At 41.3% G+C, this 20,779-nt stretch overlaps 1 protein-coding gene across 1 annotated transcript; it reads right to left on the bottom strand.

Annotated features, from left to right (window-relative positions):
- Positions 1-557: 557 nt before the first annotated feature.
- LOC147111115 (uncharacterized) lies at positions 558-20,247 on the bottom strand. The gene is made up of 4 exons (XM_086001675.1): positions 19,506-20,247; positions 5,840-5,987; positions 4,709-4,870; positions 558-2,196 (listed from the first exon to the last, which is right to left on the bottom strand). The coding sequence occupies exons 1-4, from the start codon at positions 19,588-19,590 to the stop codon at positions 1,971-1,973; spliced, it is 621 nt and encodes a 206-aa protein (XP_085857801.1). The 5' UTR covers positions 19,591-20,247; the 3' UTR covers positions 558-1,970.
- Positions 20,248-20,779: the final 532 nt, after the last annotated feature.

Genomic DNA, 20,779 nt, shown 5'->3' with positions numbered 1-20,779 from the left:
CTGAACAGATGGAGAAACCCAGGTCATGCTTTATAAGATCTTACAGCATTGCAATCTTGATTGGGAAGCCACAGTGATGATTTAAAGGGTCCCGTGTCACATTAGTTTCAAATAAGATGACCTTACGGGGTACTTTGTATTCTGTCCAGCAACGATGGAAAGAGACAGCCTCAGTATTACTTACCAGGGTCAACTTCTACTTTTTATCTTTAAATGTGAAAATCAATACTGGAACTGTGTCTAATATAAAGACTACCCAGGCTACCAATATCGTTAGGGAAAACAGATGCAATCTGCGCTCAAGTAGATATGACACCAAAATAAATACTATGCACACGTAGGGCAAACTAGTACTGAAATTATCAGGACAGGATGGGGGATAAAATGCAAATTTGTTTGATATTTGGAATTCTTAAGAAGACAGGAGTTCCTCTGGTTTGAAACATTACACTCCAGAGGAAGCAGGACAATAAAGGAAGCCAAATGGCAACTTGTGTTGTGTTTTTGACTGTTTTCCAAGCTTGAAATTTCCCAAAAATAACAACAATAGTCAAAGCCTTGAGACAGATATTTTAGTATCACAATACTTGTTAATAACATATCAAAGCCATAAGTGGTTCTTATAAGTTAAGATTAAAGCAAATTCCAGAATCTGAAACAAGAAAATGAGAGGCCACTTTCCCTTAAATCACTTTGATGTTCAGGTATAAGAGACAGCTTTTGTCTTACTTTATTCAGACTAAGAACAGATTCAGACTAATCAAAAACACTAAGGAAGATACACTAAAGAGATTCAAAAAGACAAACAGAGACTAAAGAAGAATAAGATTAAGAAAGTCTAGAAGAGAGTTAGACTAAAGGGAAAGTCCCAGTAACAGAAGAAGGAGGAGAAGCTCGGACTCAAAAGGGTAAATTCAGTTCAGAGTCTCATAGTATTTTGACCAGTAATCCAGTAACAGTTAAAAAAGAGAGAGAACAGGTGCCTTATGAACCAGGAATAAACATTGATCATTGAGGACTCTCTGAAGGTATGATTTAAATACCTTTACTTTGCACAGAGAGAGAGATGGAACCAGATCATTGCAGAAGAGGATTCAACTTTAACGCACAGTGCAAATATTTCTGGAACAAGAAACTCGAGCTTTTTTACAAATACCATTAGGATATGGGTGACAAAGGATTCGTTTTTGGTGTCACAAGAGGGTGAGGTAGAGGCAGAGGCAGGAGATGTTATTGAGGGGGAAGTGGGCAGTCTTTATAATGGAGACAAAATAGGTCTTGACTTTTGAGTTACCCTGTACACAAACTATATGTATGCAGTTATTTCAATATTAACAGGAATAATTCACACAGCGGGGATTGGATTATATCATCGAACTGCTTCCATCAGAAGTATTAAGTTACCTGATCTCACTCTGACACTTATCTTGGCTATGGAGTGGCTGGATGAAGAAATCTTGGGCAAAAAGCAGCTGCATGTGACATTAAAGCACAGCAAACCTGAAAATGGCTAGTGCAATAATGGTTTAATTACCTCAGTTTGGGATTCTGTTACCTTATATCAGTAACGCCAACAATAATGAAAACTATCATTGGTTTATCAAGTACATCAAACAGCCTTTAAGACAGACATACAATTGTTGTATGCCAGTTACTGTGACGTAAACTGTAATTTACATGCTTCAAATACTGTACTGTAGTTAAATGCAACTTAATAATTAATACCAGAGCCAATGTTTTATTCATGATCTTCGATTAGATTTATAAAAACATGAATCCCTTGAAATAGTAGATTGTCAATAATGAACATTCTTTTCTTTTAATATAAACATTTCCTCAGTAAAACTTTAATAAAACCAGGTCTGCTGATATGTTAATCATAAGGCACATGTCACTCCCAAGCAGGTTATGTTCTGCGACATTTCTGCTCAGTCGAACACTATACCAGCAGGTGTTCAGTGGTTCCAGTGTCAAGGATGGTGTCTTGGAATATAGTGTCCAGGTTTGTGTCGAGATTGATGAGATTCGTGTGTTTGAACAACATGCTCGTCAGTCAGTGAATCCAAAAAAATCTCTGACTCAGTGAATCCATATTTTCTGGAAACCTGTGCATTCCAGGGCTGAAAAATTACTTGTGGCCCATTTTCCCTGCAACACGCCGTGATTTCAAAGTCCTTTATAATCTGCTCTTGGCACCTGCATTCAATAAAACAGACTTTAAAAGTTAACAGTATTCACAGCAACCAAAATTATAAAATGTTTGTCAAAAAGCACTTTTTGAAGGTAGAAAAATAATTGGTTGTGGAAAGCTGAAGCGACGATTGTTCCTAGGCGAGCGTAGGTAGTGTCAGCAAGCGATTCCACTGTGGAAAGGCATTACAGCCAAGTCTGATCTTGTCCTCATCTGACGTACACACGAATGGGCTTCCCTGCAAGGCTCAGTGGACAGTGATCAGGACCAGGAATCCTGCCTGATATTTGTCATCTTTAGTCCAGTGACACTTGTACCAAGTGTAGCATCATAAACAATCATCCTGGCTGAAAGGATCTAACTCAAGAAGAGCTGGGTTCAAAGCTGGAACCTGGCTAGTTATATGGCTCACTACCACAGCACATAATATGTCATTGAGTCAGCCTAGAAAAATCTGTGTCAAAGCAAGTGGAATTCAAATAATTAACTACAGAAACATTATTATTGGCCAAAGTGCATCCCTGTTGCTCCAGCATCAGAAGAATTGTGTTTATAGTTTAACTTGACTGGTTTTCTACTCCAGTTCCCTTAGTCATTTAGTTTTGCCAGTTCACTGTGAGGCTTCCACATTGGGGAGAACAAATACTCCAATTCACACCTGCTATCAACACTTATGGTTCAGCCACACGCCATACCTGCCATTAACACAGGCACTACAGATTCAGCCTTTGCTTAAATTCTTGCAAGTGTATAAAAAATGATAGGTGCGATTTTAGCAGCGATTTTAGTGGTGGATGACAATTTGAAGGCGCTTGGATCAGTTTCTGGCAGAAAGCAGCAACTGACCAATGGGAGAGCAGAGCGATCGGGCAGCAACAGGAGAAGGCTACGGCAGCAAGCTAAGTCCAGGAGGGGGTTGTTGCAACAAATTTATTGAACATTAAACAGGTAAATAAACAGTACTCGGTACAAGTAGCATATTTACAGAAATTAAACCCTTCACTGATCTCAAAATGTCTAAATAAAAATGCTTTCTCTCTGCTAACCATCAACATTAAAGTGACCCTAGAAATAGGATTCCTGTACTTCCAACTTGGCTGTACGCTACGACGGGCTTGCTGACCCACCTCTTTTCTTTACTGGCTTTAAATTGGTCACAGGCTTCATGCAGTATGGACCAAGATATAATTCCAAATTTCTCTGAAGATATTCCAGAATAAAAGGAATTAAAAACAATTATTCTTAACTACATTATATGGTCAGTCATTCACAGGATCCTTGTGATTGAATGGAATGGCTTGACTACTTCCTGGAAAATCCCTCTTATTTGTTCCAAACACTTGGAATGATCTTTGAGATGGATCCCCATCCAAGGACCTATGCAGAACAGGACCCTCAGCATACCAGACGATCATGTACATCCTTTACAGCTTGCAGAAACAGTCAGCGGTAACCACTCTTAAACTCGCTTGTGCTGTGACCGTCAAGAAAAAATTCAATAAATAATCCATCACAGCCAAAATCGCTTAATTTCTGTCGCACGGCTCCCCGTAAATACCTCACTTTCACATGGTCTTCTGTCTAACAGCTGATGAAACCTCCTGAGTGAGCCATGCTGCAGTGCACAGGGCTTTGTGTTTTGGAGCTGATAGGCCACTTCACCCTTCACTTCAAAAATATTTTGCTACTTTTAGTCCTGGCAAACCAGTTAAGAAAATATAAGAAAGCAGTGAATGATAAAAGAATATTAACATTTGTATGCATTCTTTCAGGTTCGAATCCGGCCTCGGGTGACTGTCTGTGTGGAGTTTGCACATTCTCCCCGTGTTTGCGTGGGTTTTCTCCGGGTGCTCCGGTTTCCTCCCACAGTCCAAAGATGTGCAGGTTAGGTTGATTGGCTATGATAAATTGACCCTTAGTGTTAGTGGGGTTACGGGGATAGGGTGGGATATGTGTTGGTGCAGGGGTTACGGGGAACGGGTGGAATATGTGTCGGTGCAGGCTCGATGGGCCAAAATGGCCTCTATCTGCACTGTGGGGTTTCTGTGATTCTGTGATTCTGTAACAGTATCATGGCATTTTACTATGCTTTGTTTCCCATCCACTAAAAACACTAATTCATACTGCTCTATGATCCCACAGGTGTCGATCACCCTCCAATACTTCACCTGAGCAGCCATTATTCACACGTGATCATTGACATTTGAGTGTTGGCAGACTACTTTGCTATCAGACATCACAACTGAACCCAGCATTCATTCCTGCTCCTTTCTAGCAAAGGTCACTTAATAAAGGAGCAAGAACTGATTTTTCCCTTCCCACTTGATCAATTAGCCCAGTGGGGTCAAACGTAGGATTTTTAAAGGACTGTGGGGCCTGGTTTCACATCAGGCAGTGTATTTATCAATTAGGCTATCGGCGACCTCTATTTTATTGTATATTAAAGAAAGGTATATTATTCTTAATGCAATGTAGCTATTTATAGTCAACAAGTTCCTAAGCAATCATAGATTTTACCTGCAGAATCCTTTGTTCTCCAGTCCACTTTCTCCTAATTTTTCAGTTAATATGTTATCCCCGAGTTTATTGTTGTTATTGTTTCTGCCTTTATAGCCGTGAAAAAGGTCTCTCGACTCTTCCATTACATTACATTCAATCTGGCACCAAGTTTGCAATTCTCTGAAAAAAATTATAGGATTTGGTTAAAATAATGTTTTAAACAAAATCATATTTCCCCCCTAATTAGCCTGCACGTTTATCTGGTTTTTGACTTCTCCCAAGAGATTACATGGCTCTGGGTGGGTAGGGAGTGTTTGTATTGCGATGCATAAGGCATCACAACTATACAGGACAGGTTAGATGGAGCAATTGGTCTTTTCCAGCCTGTCATTTTTGTAGATTCATAGATCATTGATATTTTCCTCCAAATTTTTGAAAGCTTTCCTCCTCTACCCACACACAATTTCCTGTCATAAAGGAGAAACAGGGAGCCTCAGCCTACACTGCTGTGTAACCAGATACTGGAAGGTAAACAAAAGTATTCTGGCTGGACTCTCATACCCATTTTCACCCCCCTCCCTCCTTTCCTACGGGAAAGCAGGTGAAGTTCCATCTCTTTACAACCCAGCTCAAATTGGTAACTCACTCTGTGGGAAGCCACGGATATGAACTCTTGTGTTGCCACTCTACAACAGTAAGTCAGTGTGCTGCCCCACTTGATTCTTATAACAAGGTATTTCTTAATTATGCAAGCCACACCAAGCATCTTCTGGAAAAAAAGGTTACATCTCCAGTCTGGGCTGAGTTAGTTGATCTCAGTTGATGCAACAGTGGAGATGCTGTCATTGACGTCAATGCTCATGGGCTGGGAGGGCAAAATCGGGGAGGGTTCCTGCTGCTGGTGCCTATCCAGTGAGCCCTGCTGGAAGCACTTGTATATGGACAGGATCAAGCTTGGCTGTGGTGCCTCCCACAGTTGGCTTGTCTGCCGACACTCACTGTCTACGCTCATACACTGAAGAGTATCCACCTGGCTGATGGCCACTGATTCATACCTTGAGAGGACAAAATGGGAGAAAATTGGCAGAGAGAAAAAAAAAACCTTGTAACATCACAGTTTGACACATTTTTCATCAAGACCTTCCTTACCTCTGTTGCTTCCTTCTTTCATTCTTCTTCACACATTTGATAAGACAACTGGTTAAAAAGGCCATGGTCATCAATAAAATTATGGCTGTGCTGACAATGGAAGCAATCACTGCAACTTTAAAACCAAAGTCTTCATACCTCGAAACAGCTGAAATAAAACAGCAATATTTCTGTGTTTAGTTACCTTGTAAAAGATGCATAATCTGTTTTTTAAGGTAGAGTATAATATTCTGTAGAATTAAAAAATAAAAGGACAAGGCACTTCTACTTCTATGTTGGGAGTTCTGAAAAATCTTTTTATATGAGGAAAAACTTTAAAATAGTGAACATTCTAGAATGAATTATGCAAGATGGGAGTAGCAGGCAATCGGGGAAGAACTCAACAAATTATTAATTTCCTTGTTTTACATAGTTGTATGAAGGTTAGAATTAGAGACGCTAATGAATTGTAATGAAACATTCACTAAACATTTCTGTGGTTGTAAGTCCAGTTCATAGCACACAACAATTTCAGAAGTGAAACTCAAACCAATTCAGGTGAAATCATATCATGAACCCAAGCAGGATATGGGTCTTTCCTGAAATAGAATAAGCAAGCACATGTAATATGGCTTGCTACGACCAATGAACAAGATTATGCAAACTTGTGCTATTAGTCTCTACAGAAACTGAACAGAATAACGCAATGTGATGTTTTTCACTATTGGAAATTTACACTCTCCAGTTTTGAAATGTCAAGCAGTTTCTACACCCCTGTCCAAATGATTAGCATAATTTTGTCACCCAATGTGATTTTGCTGTCCACCCATCAACATGTAAAGGTGATTACACAGTTCAGGCCCACCATGTTGTTAGAGTAAAAGGATTTAACTGACCACTCTTCATAAGTGACTTAGATGAAGAATACACAGCCAAGCCCACTCAAAATTATGTTTGAAACAGTACCTATCTGTATCCACTATCTTTAATAAATATGTCAACATATCAACAGCAAGATTAAGGGAAAGTGAAGCGTTTGCAATCTGTTTCTTTACTTTCAAGAAAATAGCTAACAGAGGGCCTTTGAACTAATTCAATTCTTTGAGCTCTTCTGAAGTGAGTGCCTGCTGATTTTTACCAATTTTACAGAGGATCTTAAAAAGGAGGGGAGGGAAGTGGAGAGGCAGAAGGAGAGCCTAGGTGACTTAAAGCACAGTCTGACAGCACAGAGGCAGTGGAGAGGTCGAGACAGGTGGTGAAGAGGTAGAGCTGAACGTTGTTAGCATACATGTGGAAGCTGATCCCGTAGATGTGGATGATGTCACCAAGAGGCAGCATGATGATGAGGAAGGTACAATATAGTATAAAAAAATAAACAAGGCTAGTCCTACCACCAGATAAACCAAAAACATTGTGATGTAAACAAATAGCAGGACACTGCATCACTGCATTTGGATACTACGGCCTCGATTTTAACTGACCCGTAGCATCGGGATTGGAGGCGTGCGGGGGGTTAAAGTCCCGAATTCAGGGGTCCCGACACCATCCCGCCCCCAACCCGCCTCCATGTAAGTTTCAAAGGAGGCGGGTACCCGCCCCGCACTGGGACTCGCCTACCCGAGGCGGGAAGGGATTAGTGACAATTAACTGCCTGTTAACAGGTAGTTAACAGGCAGTTTTTAGCCTAATCCCTATTTTAAAGCTTGAAGTGTGGGATTCCCGACGGCTCCAAACCACGCCAAGTTAGAGGAGTCGGGCCGTCAGGTCGAAGGACTTGGAGGGGTCGAAATGTCGGTGTTCAGGTGAATGATGGGTGCATGAGTGCAAAGGTAAGTGTGTTTGGTGTGTCTAAAGTGTGTAAAGAAGTTTAAATTACCTGTACTTACCTTTTTAGCCTTCCTTCCTCTAGGTTTCGGGAGTCCATCATCTAACCGGCACAGAAAGCAGAACGGCTGCGAACTGTCAAAAGTGACAGCCTTCAGCTTTCTGTGCCGGAGAGATTTCTAACTGAATCTGTGTAGAAGGACTCAGGTTAGAAGTAAGACTGTCAGTGTTTGACAGCTTCAAACAGCTGTGAAACACTGATATTTCATCTGTCAAAACATCTTGACAGATGAAATTTCAGTCTGTGACATCATCTGTTGCTGGGTGGCCCTTAATTGGCCTGCTGAGCCCGCTGAACAAGGTCAATCAAGTTAAAATTGCGTGGATTGGCCGCATCTCAATGGAGGCGGGACTACAACTCCTTCCCGACTTCTGAGTGAAAATCACCCCCTACTAGTCAGTGATAAGGGAATCAAGGGATATGGGGATAGGGCGGGAAAGTGGATTTGAGGTAAAAGATCAGCCATGATCTTATTGAATGGTGGAAAAGGCTCAAGGAGCCTACTCCTGCTCCCATTTCTTATGTGATGCGGAGTGTTACTTGGCTTTCCACAACGTACCGAAAGTTGCACAGGATGCTCTGTTTGCTGCTCACAGGAACCCAACTCCACTCACTGATAAGATAATGTATACATATATCCATGAGCGATGCCAATGGTCTTCCAGCAGGACCACGCCAAGCACACTTCATAAATGTGTTACCTTGTTAGAATATGTGTGTTTCTAGACAGTCTCAGGCCCTGTTAAGATAGATGTACTAGCTTTAGACTGAGGGCACTATTGACATTAGAACAATGTCAGTCAAACTGACATTTGACATCCATAGGATTTATCCCTAATAAGTGTTTGGGAGCACTTAAATTTTCATTGAGATGGAATTAAAAGATTTTTCAATTGAAATATTTGTTGAGCACTTTCTGCCATTTTTTTCATGCAAGGCTCCAAACATTTTCATGATTTAGTTGGGTTTATTGATGCACATAGAAGGAAGTCACTATACCAAGTACCACACTTGATATACAGGCGTCAGTGTAAACACCAGTGCATCAGAAATATTTATACATCAAAGGGCATTCACACCAGTAACCAGATAGGACAGGTCATACAAAGAAGTTGAAAATTCAAGAGCCTACTCATCACACAATTAGGCTTGCTCACCAGCACAATGTATTTTCTGATGTGATGATGTATTAGGCATATTTCAAACTCAGCTGCTGATTAAGTATTCCAATTCTCCATACTGTGGATACTGACACACAGATTTTACAGTGATGTTACCAGCCCTGGCTGCTCACAACAGTGCATTGATACCCCAGCCATCGGAGAATAAAATGTGGTCACTTTAACTAGCGTAAAATTGAGTTGCAATTCTTACATTTGCATGCTGGGATCTTTTCACTCCAGTCCGCACTGTTTTCCTTTAGAAATGCATGTCATTTTTCTGTCTCCAACCAGTTGGTATTTGGAGGAAAGATAGCAAAATACTGCAGATGCTGTAAATCCGAAATAACAACAGAAAATGCTGGAAAAACTCAGCAGGCCAGGCAACATCCGTGGAGAGAAATTAGAGTCAACGTTTCGGGTCAAAGCCCTTTATCAAGACTAAAGAGGCACAGGGAATACTGAAATGTGATCACTGTCCCTACACTGGTCCCATTCCCTGCTTGCACACAAAGACTGCCAAAACCAGGTAACAAAGCAGCAGAGCACTGACCTTGTGATCAAAAGAGATTGGCATAAGCTAAAGTAAATGTACCTGTCCCGAATTATTTGAAACACAAACATTTCTAAATAATTTTTTAAAATTCTATGAAATCAAGCGTTGTTCCAAAAAACAATTTCCAAAAAGACTAGGGGCATGGCAACATTATGTGGTGGAGAGAATTTCACAGACATTCCCATGATTCACCCCAGACAGTATAAACATAACAATCACCATAAAGATATTTCCCTCAACATCCTACCCCACTGAAGCATTTCTGAACAGTACTAAAATCAGTTTACAAAACATTCAAAATTGGCTGTAAGGGTCTTTCAAGTTAAAATCCAAAAATTGATCTTGCAAGCTTTGCAAACTATCACTTCGGTAACCAGCTATCGCTCAGCTTTTCTATTCAGTTTGCAGGTCCTTTTTCACATTAATTTCTTCCCTGTGATTGACTGTCTTTCCCTACCCTTTCTTGACTGTCTTTCCCTACCCTTTCTTGTTTCTGTCTCTATCATGAACAAAGGGCCTCAATTATCTTTAATAACAACAGAAAATGCTGGAAAAACTCAGCAGGTCAGGCAACATCCGTGGAGAGAAATTTGAGTTGACGTTTCGGGTTGGACCCTTCTTCAAAACTGGAAAGAACAGAAACTAGATCGGAGGCAGGGCTGCGATCGGACAAAAGAATAAAAGAAACAAAAGAAGTAAAAGAGATTAGAAGCTAGACGAGATGGTAATAGGCTGGGATTAGGTGTAAAGTGTACTGGCAGGGCAAAAGATAGCTGCCAGGTGTGAGAGAGAAACAAAAGGAAAGTCTAGCTTCTAATCTCTTTTACTTCTTTTGTTTCTTTTATTCTTTTGTCCGATTGCAGCCCTGCCTCCGATCTAGTTTCTTTTCTTTCCAGTTTTGAAGAAGGGTCCAACCCGAAACGTCAACTCAAATTTCTCTCCACGGATGTTGCCTGACCTGCTGAGTTTTTCCAGCATTTTCTGTTGTTATTTCGGATTTCCAACATCTGCAGTATTTTGCTATCCCCTCAATTATCTTTCATTTTTTAGTTCTGTGGAACAGCCTTCTACCCAAAACATTAACCTCTCTGTTCTCTGTACAGAGCTGTGTATTTCTACCATTTTCGGTTTTAATTTCAGATTTCCAGCAGTTGCAGTTTATAGTTTACAAAAGCGTTTTCAGTTTTTTTCTTTTAATATGATCTACTTGTGCTTGAAAGACTAATATTGGCTTTGAAAATCAGTTAAACTACAATGCTATATTAATATATAATTACATATAACCGAAGCACGACTTGGAGAGTTCTGCCGGTGTCCTGGTCAACATTTATCCCTCAACAGAACTTAAAAAAGCAGATGATCTGGTCATTTATTGTATTGCTGCTTGTGGGACCTTGCTGTGCGCAAATTGGCTGCTGTGTTTAGTACAATGGTGACTACCCTTCAAAAGGACGTAATTGGTTGTAAAGTACTTAGAACATCCCGAGGTAGTGAAATGAATGTGTGGATAAAAATGCAAATTCTTTTCTCCTTCATTGAAAGTCCGCTGGTAAAAGATGGTAGACTTTACAATGTAAAGCTGAAATGTCACATGAGGAATTAAACTTTTTCCTGACCATTTATTATCCATTTGCATGGACTCTTGTGGACCCCCACATCCCGGCCGTCATGCTAAAGCCTTGTGCTCCAGAACTAGCCGCGCCTCTAGCCAAGCTGTTCCAGTACAGCTAAAACACTGGCATCTATCTGACAATGTGGAAAACTATGCCCTGTCCACAAAAAGCAGGACAAATCCAATCCAGCCAATTACCACCCCATCAGTCTACTCTCAATCATCAGCAAAGTGATAGATGTGGTCATCGATAGTGCTATCAAGCGGCGCTTACTCACCAATAACCTGCTCACTGATGCCCAGTTTGGGTTCCGCCAAGACCACTCAGCTCCTGACCTCATTACAGCCTTGGTCCAAACATGGACAAAGGAGTTGAATTCCAGAGGTGAGGTGAGAGTGACTGCCCTTGACATCAAGGCAGCATTTGACCGAGTATGGCCTCAAGGAGCCCTAGTAAAACTGAAGTCAATGGGAATCGGGGGGGGGGGGGAACTCACCACTGGTTGGAGTCATACCTAGCACAAAGGAAGATGGTTGTGGTGGTTGGAGGTCAATCATCTCAGCCCCAGGACATTGCTGCAGGAGTTCCTCAGGGCAGTGTCCTAGGCCCAACCATCTTCAGCTGCTTCATCAATGACCTTCCCTCCAACATAAAGTCAGAAATGGGGATGTTCGCTGATGACTGCACAGTGTTCAGTGCCATTCACAAATCCTCAGATAATGAAGCAGCATGCAACAAGACCTGGACGACGTTCAGTCTTGGGCTAATAAGTGGCAGGTAACATTCGCGCTACACAAGTGCCGGGCAATGGCTATCTCTAACAAGCGAGAGTCTAACCACCGCCCCTTGACATTCAACAGCATTACCATCGCCGAATCCCCCAACATCAACATCCTGGGGGTCACCATTGACCAGAAACTTAACTGGACCAGCCACATAAATACTGTGGCAACAAGAGCAGAGGCTAGGTATTCTGCAGCAAGTGCTTCACCTCCTGACTCTCCAAAGCCTTTCCACCATCTACAAGGCACAAGTCAGGAGTATGATGGAATACTCTCCACTTGCCTGGATGAGTGCAGCTTCAACAACACTCAAGAAGCTTGACACCATTCAGGACAAAGCAGCCCGCTTGATTGGCACCCCATCTACCACCTTAAACATTCACTCCCTCCACCACCAACGTACCGTGGCTGCAGTGTGTACCATCTACAAGATGCACTGCAGCAACTCACCAAGGCTTCTTCGGCAGCACCTCCCAACCCGCGACCTCTTCCACCTAGAAGGACAAGGGTAGTAGGCACATGGGAACACCACCACCTCCAAGTTCCCCTCCAAGTCACACACCATCCTGACTTGGCAGTATATCGCCATTCCTTCATCATCGCTGAGTCAAAATTCTGGAACTCCCTCCCTAACAACACTGTGGGAGTACCTTCACCACACGGACTGCAACGGTTCAAGAAGGAGGCTCACCACCACCTTCTCGAGAGCAATTAGGGATGGGCAATAAATGCTGGCCTTGCCAGCGATGCCCACATCCCATGAACGAAAAAAAACCCATGTTCAATTAAATGGATTGAGTTCACTTAACAATGGAAGACTTTAACCGTATGAAATTAAATATACGCATGTAATCCGACTAAATGAGTGTACTGAAACTTATTTAATTTGATTTCTCTTTTTATTATATATACAATTTTCATGGACCACACCTACAATATACTCTTACTGAAAAATCAGCCTGATTAACAAAATCTTTTCCTGGCAGCTCAGATTTTGGGTGAATTATTTAAGAGAATTTTAATGAAACAAACTAATGAAGCCATAAATAAAAACAGAAAATGCTGGAAATGCTCAGCAAGTCAAGCAGCATCTGTGGAGAGAGAAAGAGAGTTAATGTTTCAGGTTGATGACCTTTCATCAGGGCTGGAAAAATTTAGCGATGTAACAGGTTATAAGCAAGCGTATGGGCAGTGAAGGGGAGGGGGAGGGGAGGAAAGAACAGGGTGGAAGGCAGGAGTGATTAAATGAGAAAAGGGATGATGGTGCGAGGCGAAACAGCTGCTGTCCGAAAAAACGGGAGTGGTGGTTATGATTAGAAATTGTTGAACTCAATGTCGAGTCTGGAAGGTTGTAAAGTGCCTAATTGAAAGGTGAGGTGCTGTTCTTCAAGCTTCCGTTGAGCCATAATATTTCCTGGGTGTAATGATTTCCACCTTACTCCCACTATGTTTATTCTTCAGTACTGCATAATATGTAAATGTTTTCCAAGCAGTTTTAAGTGGTACTAATGTAACTCCCCCCACCATATTCTTTCGGGACCAGATGATCTGAATATATAAAGCAGTAAGTAATTACTATGTTGAAAATTGGAAGATAATCACAGTACATACAGAATAGCAGAAAATCGCCATGTTCATTTTTGTTTGTCTAATTAATGATACTATATTGTGCAGGAGACAGCAATCTTAATGAGACTGCAGCAACACAACACACTAATCAAGTACAACTCCTCCAACCAAATTAAATACTTTTAGTCTGAATATTCAAAATTTTACAACTGGAATTCTAATGAGCTGCTTTGATGTTCTTTTGTTTATTTGACCACACATTTTACATAGAATTTACAGTACAGAAAAAAGCCATTCGGCCCAACTGTTTTATTCTGGTGTTTATGTTCCATACGAGCCTCCTCCCATCCTACTTCATCTAACCCTATCAATATAACCTTTGATTCCTTTCTCCCTCATGTACTTGTCTAGCTTCCCCTTAAATGCATTTTCATTACCACCCCCTCAGCTCTGGCCAGGAGTATTATATTTGTTTTTCCAAATTTGTCCCTTCTCTTCTGAAGGTGCTGACTCAGCCTGGGGTAGAGTTCATCTAGTACTTCACCCAATGCTCATTTATCATGTGTGAGATTATACAATGATGTGCTGACAGGTTATTTTACTGTGGACAACAGTCAGCCCAAGCCCCATAGCTCCTAACCAAGTTCACACACGGGCAAGTTCCATTAAAGGGTCCTTGGATAACAATTAAGAGCAGAGACCTTGGTTGTTTCCCCCCAGGTGTCCCCCCCCCACCCCACCCCCCATCCCCTCCTTCTCCTCATCTACGTTATAGAAGCATAGAATGGTTACAACACAGAAGGAGGCCATTCGGCCTGTCGAGCCCATGCCGGCTCTGAAAGAGCACTTCAGCTAGTCCCACTCCCCCGCCCTTTCCCCGTAGCCCTGCAATTTTTTTCTTTCAGGTACTTATCCAATTCCCTTTTGAAAACCACAATTGAATCTGCCTCCACCACCCTTTCAGGCAGTGCATTCCAGATCCTAAGCACTTGCTGCGTAAAAAGTTTTTCCTCATGTTGCCTTTGGTTTTTCTGCCAATCACCTTAAATCTGTGTCCTTTGGTTCTCAACCCTTCTGCCAATGGGAAAAGTTACTCTCTGTCTAGACCCCTCATAATTTTGAACACCTCTATCAAATCTCCTTCGACTTTCTCTGCTCTAAGGAGAACAACCCTAGCTTCTCAATTGTTAATTTTAAATCTGAGATTGATAGCTTTCTGTTAACCAAAGGTATTAAGGGATATGGGCCAAAGGTTGGTATATGGAGTTAGGTCGCATATTAGCAATGATCTCATTGAATGGAGGAGCAGGCTCAAGAGGCTGAATAGTCTACTCCTGTCCCATATAATATTTAATGTTATATTTAAATTTTCAGTATTTGAAGTTTTCTTTTTCATTTCTGTACTGTTATGGAATGTCTCCAACTATTGCTTAAGGCTATTTATTTTCAGCTTGAGCAAGTCCACCTAGACTTCGAATATTACTGTAGAAATGAACTGAACAAGTCATCTTGTGATATACTTACCTTGCCTTAGAGGGGGTGCAATGAAGGTTCACTTGGGAGGACTCGTAAAAATCAACATTTCATTGTGCAGTACACATGTCTGCTGCATATATGACAAATAAAATTGAATTGAATTGAATTGAATAGATTGATTCCTGGGATGAGAGGGTTGTCCTATGAGGATGGATTGAGTAGATTGGGCCTATACTCTCTGGTGTTTAGAAGAATGAGAGGTGATCTCATTGAAACATATATAATTCAGAGAGGTCTTGACCGGGTAGATGCTGAGAGGCTGTTTCCCTGGCCAGGGGGCATAGTCTCAGGGTAAGGGGTCGGCCATTTAGGACCGAGAGGAGGAGAAATTTCTTCACTCAGAGGGTTGTGAATCTTTTAACTTCTCTGCCCCAGAGGGCTGTGGATGCTCAGTCGTTGAATCATAGAATCATAGAAATTTACAACACAGAAGGAGGCCATTCAGCCCATCGTGTCTGTGCTGGCCGAAAAAGAGCTTCCAGCCTAAACCCACTTGCCAGCTCTTGGTCCGTAGCCTTGTAGGTTACAGCATTTCTAGTGCATATCCAAGTACTTTTTAAATGTGATGAGGGTTTCTGCCTCTACCACCCTTTCAGGCAGTGAGTTCCAGACCTCCACCACCCTCTGGGTGAAAAAAGTTTTCCTCAACTCCCCCCTAATCCTTCTACCAATTACGTTAAATCTATGCCCCCTGGTTATTCACCACTCTACTAAGGGAAATAGGTCATTCCTATCCACTCTATCTAGGCTCCTCTTAATTTTATACACATCAATCAAGTTTCCCCTCAGTCTCCTCTGCTCCAAAGAAAACAACCCCAGCCTATCCAAACTTTCCTCATAGCTAAAATTCTCCAGTCCTGGCAACGTCCTTGTAAATCTCCTCTGTACCCTCTCTGGTGCAATCACATCCTTCCTGTAATGTGGTGACCAGAACTGTACGCATTACTATAGCTGTGGCCCAACTTGCGTTTTATATACTTCAAGCATAACCTCCCTGCTCTTATATTCTGTGCCTCGGCTAATAAAGGAAAGTATCTAGTTTGCCTTTTTAACCACCTTATCTACCTGTCCTGCTACCTTCAGGGATCTGTGGACATGCACTCCAAGATCCCTCTGTTCCTCTACACTACTCAGTATCCTACCATTTATTGTATATTCCCTTGCCTTGTTAGCCTGCCCAAAATGCATTACCTCACACTTCTCCATATTGAATTCCATTTGCCACTTTTCTGCCCACCTGACCTGTCTACAGTTTTCTTCCTCACTATCAATCGCATGGCCAATTTTTGTATTATCTGCAAACTTCTTAATCATGCCACCTACATTGAAATCGAAATCATTGATCTTTACCACAAAAGCAAGGGACCTAGTACTGAGTCCTGCGGAACCCCATTGGAAACAGCTTTCCAGTCACAAAATCATCCATCGATAATTACCCTTTGCTTCCTGCCACTGAGCCAATTTAGGATCCAACTTGCCACTTTCCCTTGGATCCCATGGGCTTTTACTTTTCTGATCAGTCTGTCATGTGTAATCTTATCAAAAGCCTTGCTAAAATCCATGTAGACTACATCAAATGCACTACATTCATCAACCCTCCTTGTTACCTCCTCAAAAAAATTCAATCAAATTAGTCAGACATGACCTTCCCTTAACAAATCCATGCTGACTGTCCTTGATTAATCCGTGCCTTTCTAAATGACGATTAATACTGTCCCTCAGAATTTTTTCCAATAATTTGCCCACCACTGAGGTTAGGCTGACTGGCCTGTAATTACTCGGTCTATCCCTTTCTCCCTTTTTAAACACCGGTACAATGTTAGCAGTCCTCCGACACCACACCTGTAGCCAGAGAAGATTGGAAAATGATGGTCAAAGCCTCCACTATTTCCTCCCTTACTTCTCATAACAGCCTGGGATACATTTCATCTGGGCCTGGCGATTTATCTACTTGGTTGAGTATATTCAAGGCTGAGATCGATAGGACTCTAAGGGAATCAAGGTATATGGGGATCGGGTGGGAAAGCGGAGTTGAGGTCGAAGATCAGCCATGATCGTATTAAATGGCAGAGCAGGCTCGGAGGGCCATATGGCCTACTCCTGCTCCTAATTCTTATGTTTTTATATTATGATCTGTCATGTGCACGCTTCAACAGTACCCGTCACAGTAAACAGTTAGTTTGCAAACAAAGCTTCAAAGGTTTTATGTTTACATACTGCTGTATGGCACCAAAAATTACATTCTGGTTAGAGTCCAACTACAGCAACCATCAGCCTTCAACAGGCAGTGGCTGTGCCAATGCCAATACCACATACTCCTCATCAAGTAGTAAGAACAGTTCACAGATGTCACAATACATCAATGGCCTAACAATGACTCAATTTCTTGTTATGCTACTTTGGACACGTTGCTCAAGAATCCTCAAACGTCATGATTAACCAGATCATCTTTGCCTACCCACAAACATCAGCATGGAAGTAGCATAAAGATGACCATGTGCTCACTAGGCTGGTCAACATCTCAAATTCATCTGAAATAACATTCTTATTCTACAAACCACTTGATCAACATCACACAGAACAGAGTCATTTAGTATCCTTTTGTTTCGGAGTCCACTATAATGGTATTGTCCATGTGGAATTGACTGACTACCTTATGTGAGCACCATGCATATACTGCAGACTATAAATGACAAAATAATTTTCATTGACTGAGGAATAAGAAAACAGAGTATCAGTGAGATAAACAATATTTGGGGATAATTTCTACATTTCTTATATAATATAAAGTGGACTTTGAAAGATAAAATTCTAGCAAACTTTATATTGGATTTAAAGTAAGTTTTATACCTATCAGAATGGGCAATCAGCCATTCCAAACCTGAATCACCTCAGATTGTTCCAAAATGCACTTGTGCACTGCTTAGCACAGCAATGTTTTACTTCATGATGAATGAATCAATTAAGATGGAAAATACAGAGACTGAGATCACACATCTATATGAAGCATCTGCATTAAACAATAACTTTTCTATAGATTCATAGCAGTTCAAAATAAATACAGTGGTCTGGAAGTGTGTAAAGATTTAAAGAATACTGCTGAGTTTTGCCCCCCAAATGGGCCGAAGTTGATAAGGATAAAACTGTATATATATATATATATATATATATATAATATATCTCGAACATTAAAGCCTGGATTCTTTGTGCTGTTTTGGGGTTCTCAACCACTGTGTTAACTCCTTAAAAGCAAGATTATTTTTAATTAATTAACACAGGAACCTACTTGTCTACCAAAAAAACCCCAAAACGTTAATGAAAAAATACTGCACGCGTTTAAGTGCAACAAAAGGAAGCGAAGATCTTAGTTGTGTGTAACTGCATAAAATATTGATATTCTCTTCGATTTTTCTACGTACTGCAGGTAGCACTAATGTCTCCACGGGATTTCAAAAATAAGAGAATGTGCAATCTTAATCATTACCGCTCTTTCAATGTTAAATTGATTAATCTCAGAAAATACTTGTCCTGCAGAAACCAAACACTGCATCCATAGACCTGGTTAATCTCAAAATGAAGTTGTTCAAGGAAACCACAAGCAACTATTTGCGACGGCTGCAGTATTTTAATAAGATCAGGCGGATAGACCTTAAATGTGTTTCGTTTTGAACCAGTTTACTTCTCTAAAAAATATATTATATATATATATATAAAACGTTCAAAATCATCGAACTAAAACAGCAACACATTATTTAGACAACGAATACGGTTTGTCCCTCACAAGACTCGTGAATCTCCCGAAAAGAAATATTCAAAGAAAATATTCCGATCAGAAAATGGGTAGCCGCCACAAGTAAGAATCGGTGCAGTTCTCAAGTCTCTTGTACCGAGAAGCGGGCTGAGCCTTGGGAGCTTGCTCCATCTGACCGGGAGGAGGCGCTGGCCCGGCTCCCCCGCCAATGTGCCCGGGAGGCAGCGATGGGCAAGAGACTGAATTCTTAAACCAACTGCTGCGATTAAACAATCCGACTGAATCATCCATTCACCGGAGATACTCACTCAGCCCCCAAATCTTTCAGCCACTCGTTTTTTTTTTCATATTTAAATAATTTAATCTACGGCAATTTGCAGTCAAAATCTATTCTTTAATCCACACCCCCCCTTTTTAATAATTCCTCTCCATAATTGTACCTTGTTCAAAAGTTACACTTTGAGTTTTAACTCAACGCACGAATTAGAAGAACGACGATCAATGTGCTTGTGATAACATATTCAAACATCACCTTAAAAATCCTTAATGCTAGGCGTGCGTAAATAACACTTGAGACACTGTCCCTGGAACAGTGCTGCTCGTTTGAATCTGCAGTATGTCCACCTGACAGCGGGCAGATGATGTTTCTGCTGGATAAGTGCGCCCGGAATGTTTAAGTGAGCAGGTTTCTGTCCCAGTTGGTACTGTGCAAATGCACCGATTCTAGGTATGTATTTGCAATGGCGTCCTAAAGGCAGACATGCCATAAAATGCAGCCAAGTGCTGTTGTGTTTCTGTATTCAGACAATTCAAAAATGCAAATTCCCCTTCTCACCTTTATGATTCTGGACGATGTTGGCATCTTCAGAGAATACACTTATTCCTGAATTATTAAAGAGCGATTCAGTAGTTGTTTGCATATCCAAGATTACAAATCAATTGCCTCAATTAGTCCTTGTTCTAGTTTTAGGACCAATCACTTTGCTGCCCTTTTCAGTCGAGACCTGAGACTTTTTTTGTAAAAAAGCTTTCAAAGTCTGAACCTTTCTGCTGCTTTCCCTGCACTGGACTCTGAGCCTTGTGCTGTGGAGAATTAACGATCCCCGCCGTGTTTGTAATGCACAATATCACAGGGAGACGTTTAGTCCCAAACGATCCATTTGTGGCCTTTTCCCCAGTCACTGATCCGAGGCGATCGAACCGTTCCACCAGTTCACTGAGCAATCCGGAAAGTTGCGTGAGTGCCGTTATACCACACACATTATCGCAAGTATCACTTCCACTTCCTTGTTAGTTCCCCCCTCCTCTCTCCTCTCCTGTTCTCAGCCTACGACAGCTGTGGTTTCAGAATGAAACAGTGCTTTACTTTCAGACATTCCGGTCTCTCGATTGGGATTTTAAAAATCCGTTTCAGGGGAGGATTTGCAACAAGGATCGAGGATGCTTTGTGTCAGCTCTCGAATGATATCGTCGGCTGCTTCGCCTTTTTTTTAAAAAAAAGGTGCCCTAGATTTGATTAAGATGGGCTGCTCAAGCATTTGCAAATATCAATATCCCCAAAAGTATAGGGGGGGGGGGGGAAATCTGTGTTTAATTTACTCCGACCTTTGATGCATCCGCGAGCCTGAAAAATGGTCAAGTGGACAAATCCTGCACTGAACAGAGAATCTACATAATGGAACAGGGGTGGGGCGTGGGTGTGGGGTGTGTCTTGTCACGGTATACTTATAGATATCAATCTTCATTACTGCATTTTGGCTTTGTTTAAAACAGAAAAACAACGCTAAGAAAAAGATAAGATCTGTGGAGTTTACTGTTCCCCGCAGCAGACCTCATGACCCAAATCCTTGCTGTTACTGCAAACATTTATTGAACAATTTATCTTGCGCCTAAAACCTGCAAATGAAATTCTTTATGCTCCCTGCTCTATTATGTAGATTCTCCGTTCAGTGCAGGATTGTGCACTTGACCATTTCTCAGGCCAGTGTCTACATTTGGACTGAAAACGGTTCCATTTTATGCCTATTTCTGCAAGTTGCATCCAAACGCTCTTAATTCTGAGGCAATGGTGTTCCTGATACCCACTGTGAGCTTGCTTCAACTATAATG

The sequence above is a fragment of the Somniosus microcephalus genome, chromosome 11 (assembly GCF_052327205.1).
Source record: "Somniosus microcephalus isolate GS21.2 chromosome 11, FLI_Smic_1.0, whole genome shotgun sequence".
NCBI classification, from domain to species: domain Eukaryota; kingdom Metazoa; phylum Chordata; class Chondrichthyes; order Squaliformes; family Somniosidae; genus Somniosus; species Somniosus microcephalus.
This window is presented reverse-complemented; position numbering and strand designations above follow the sequence as displayed.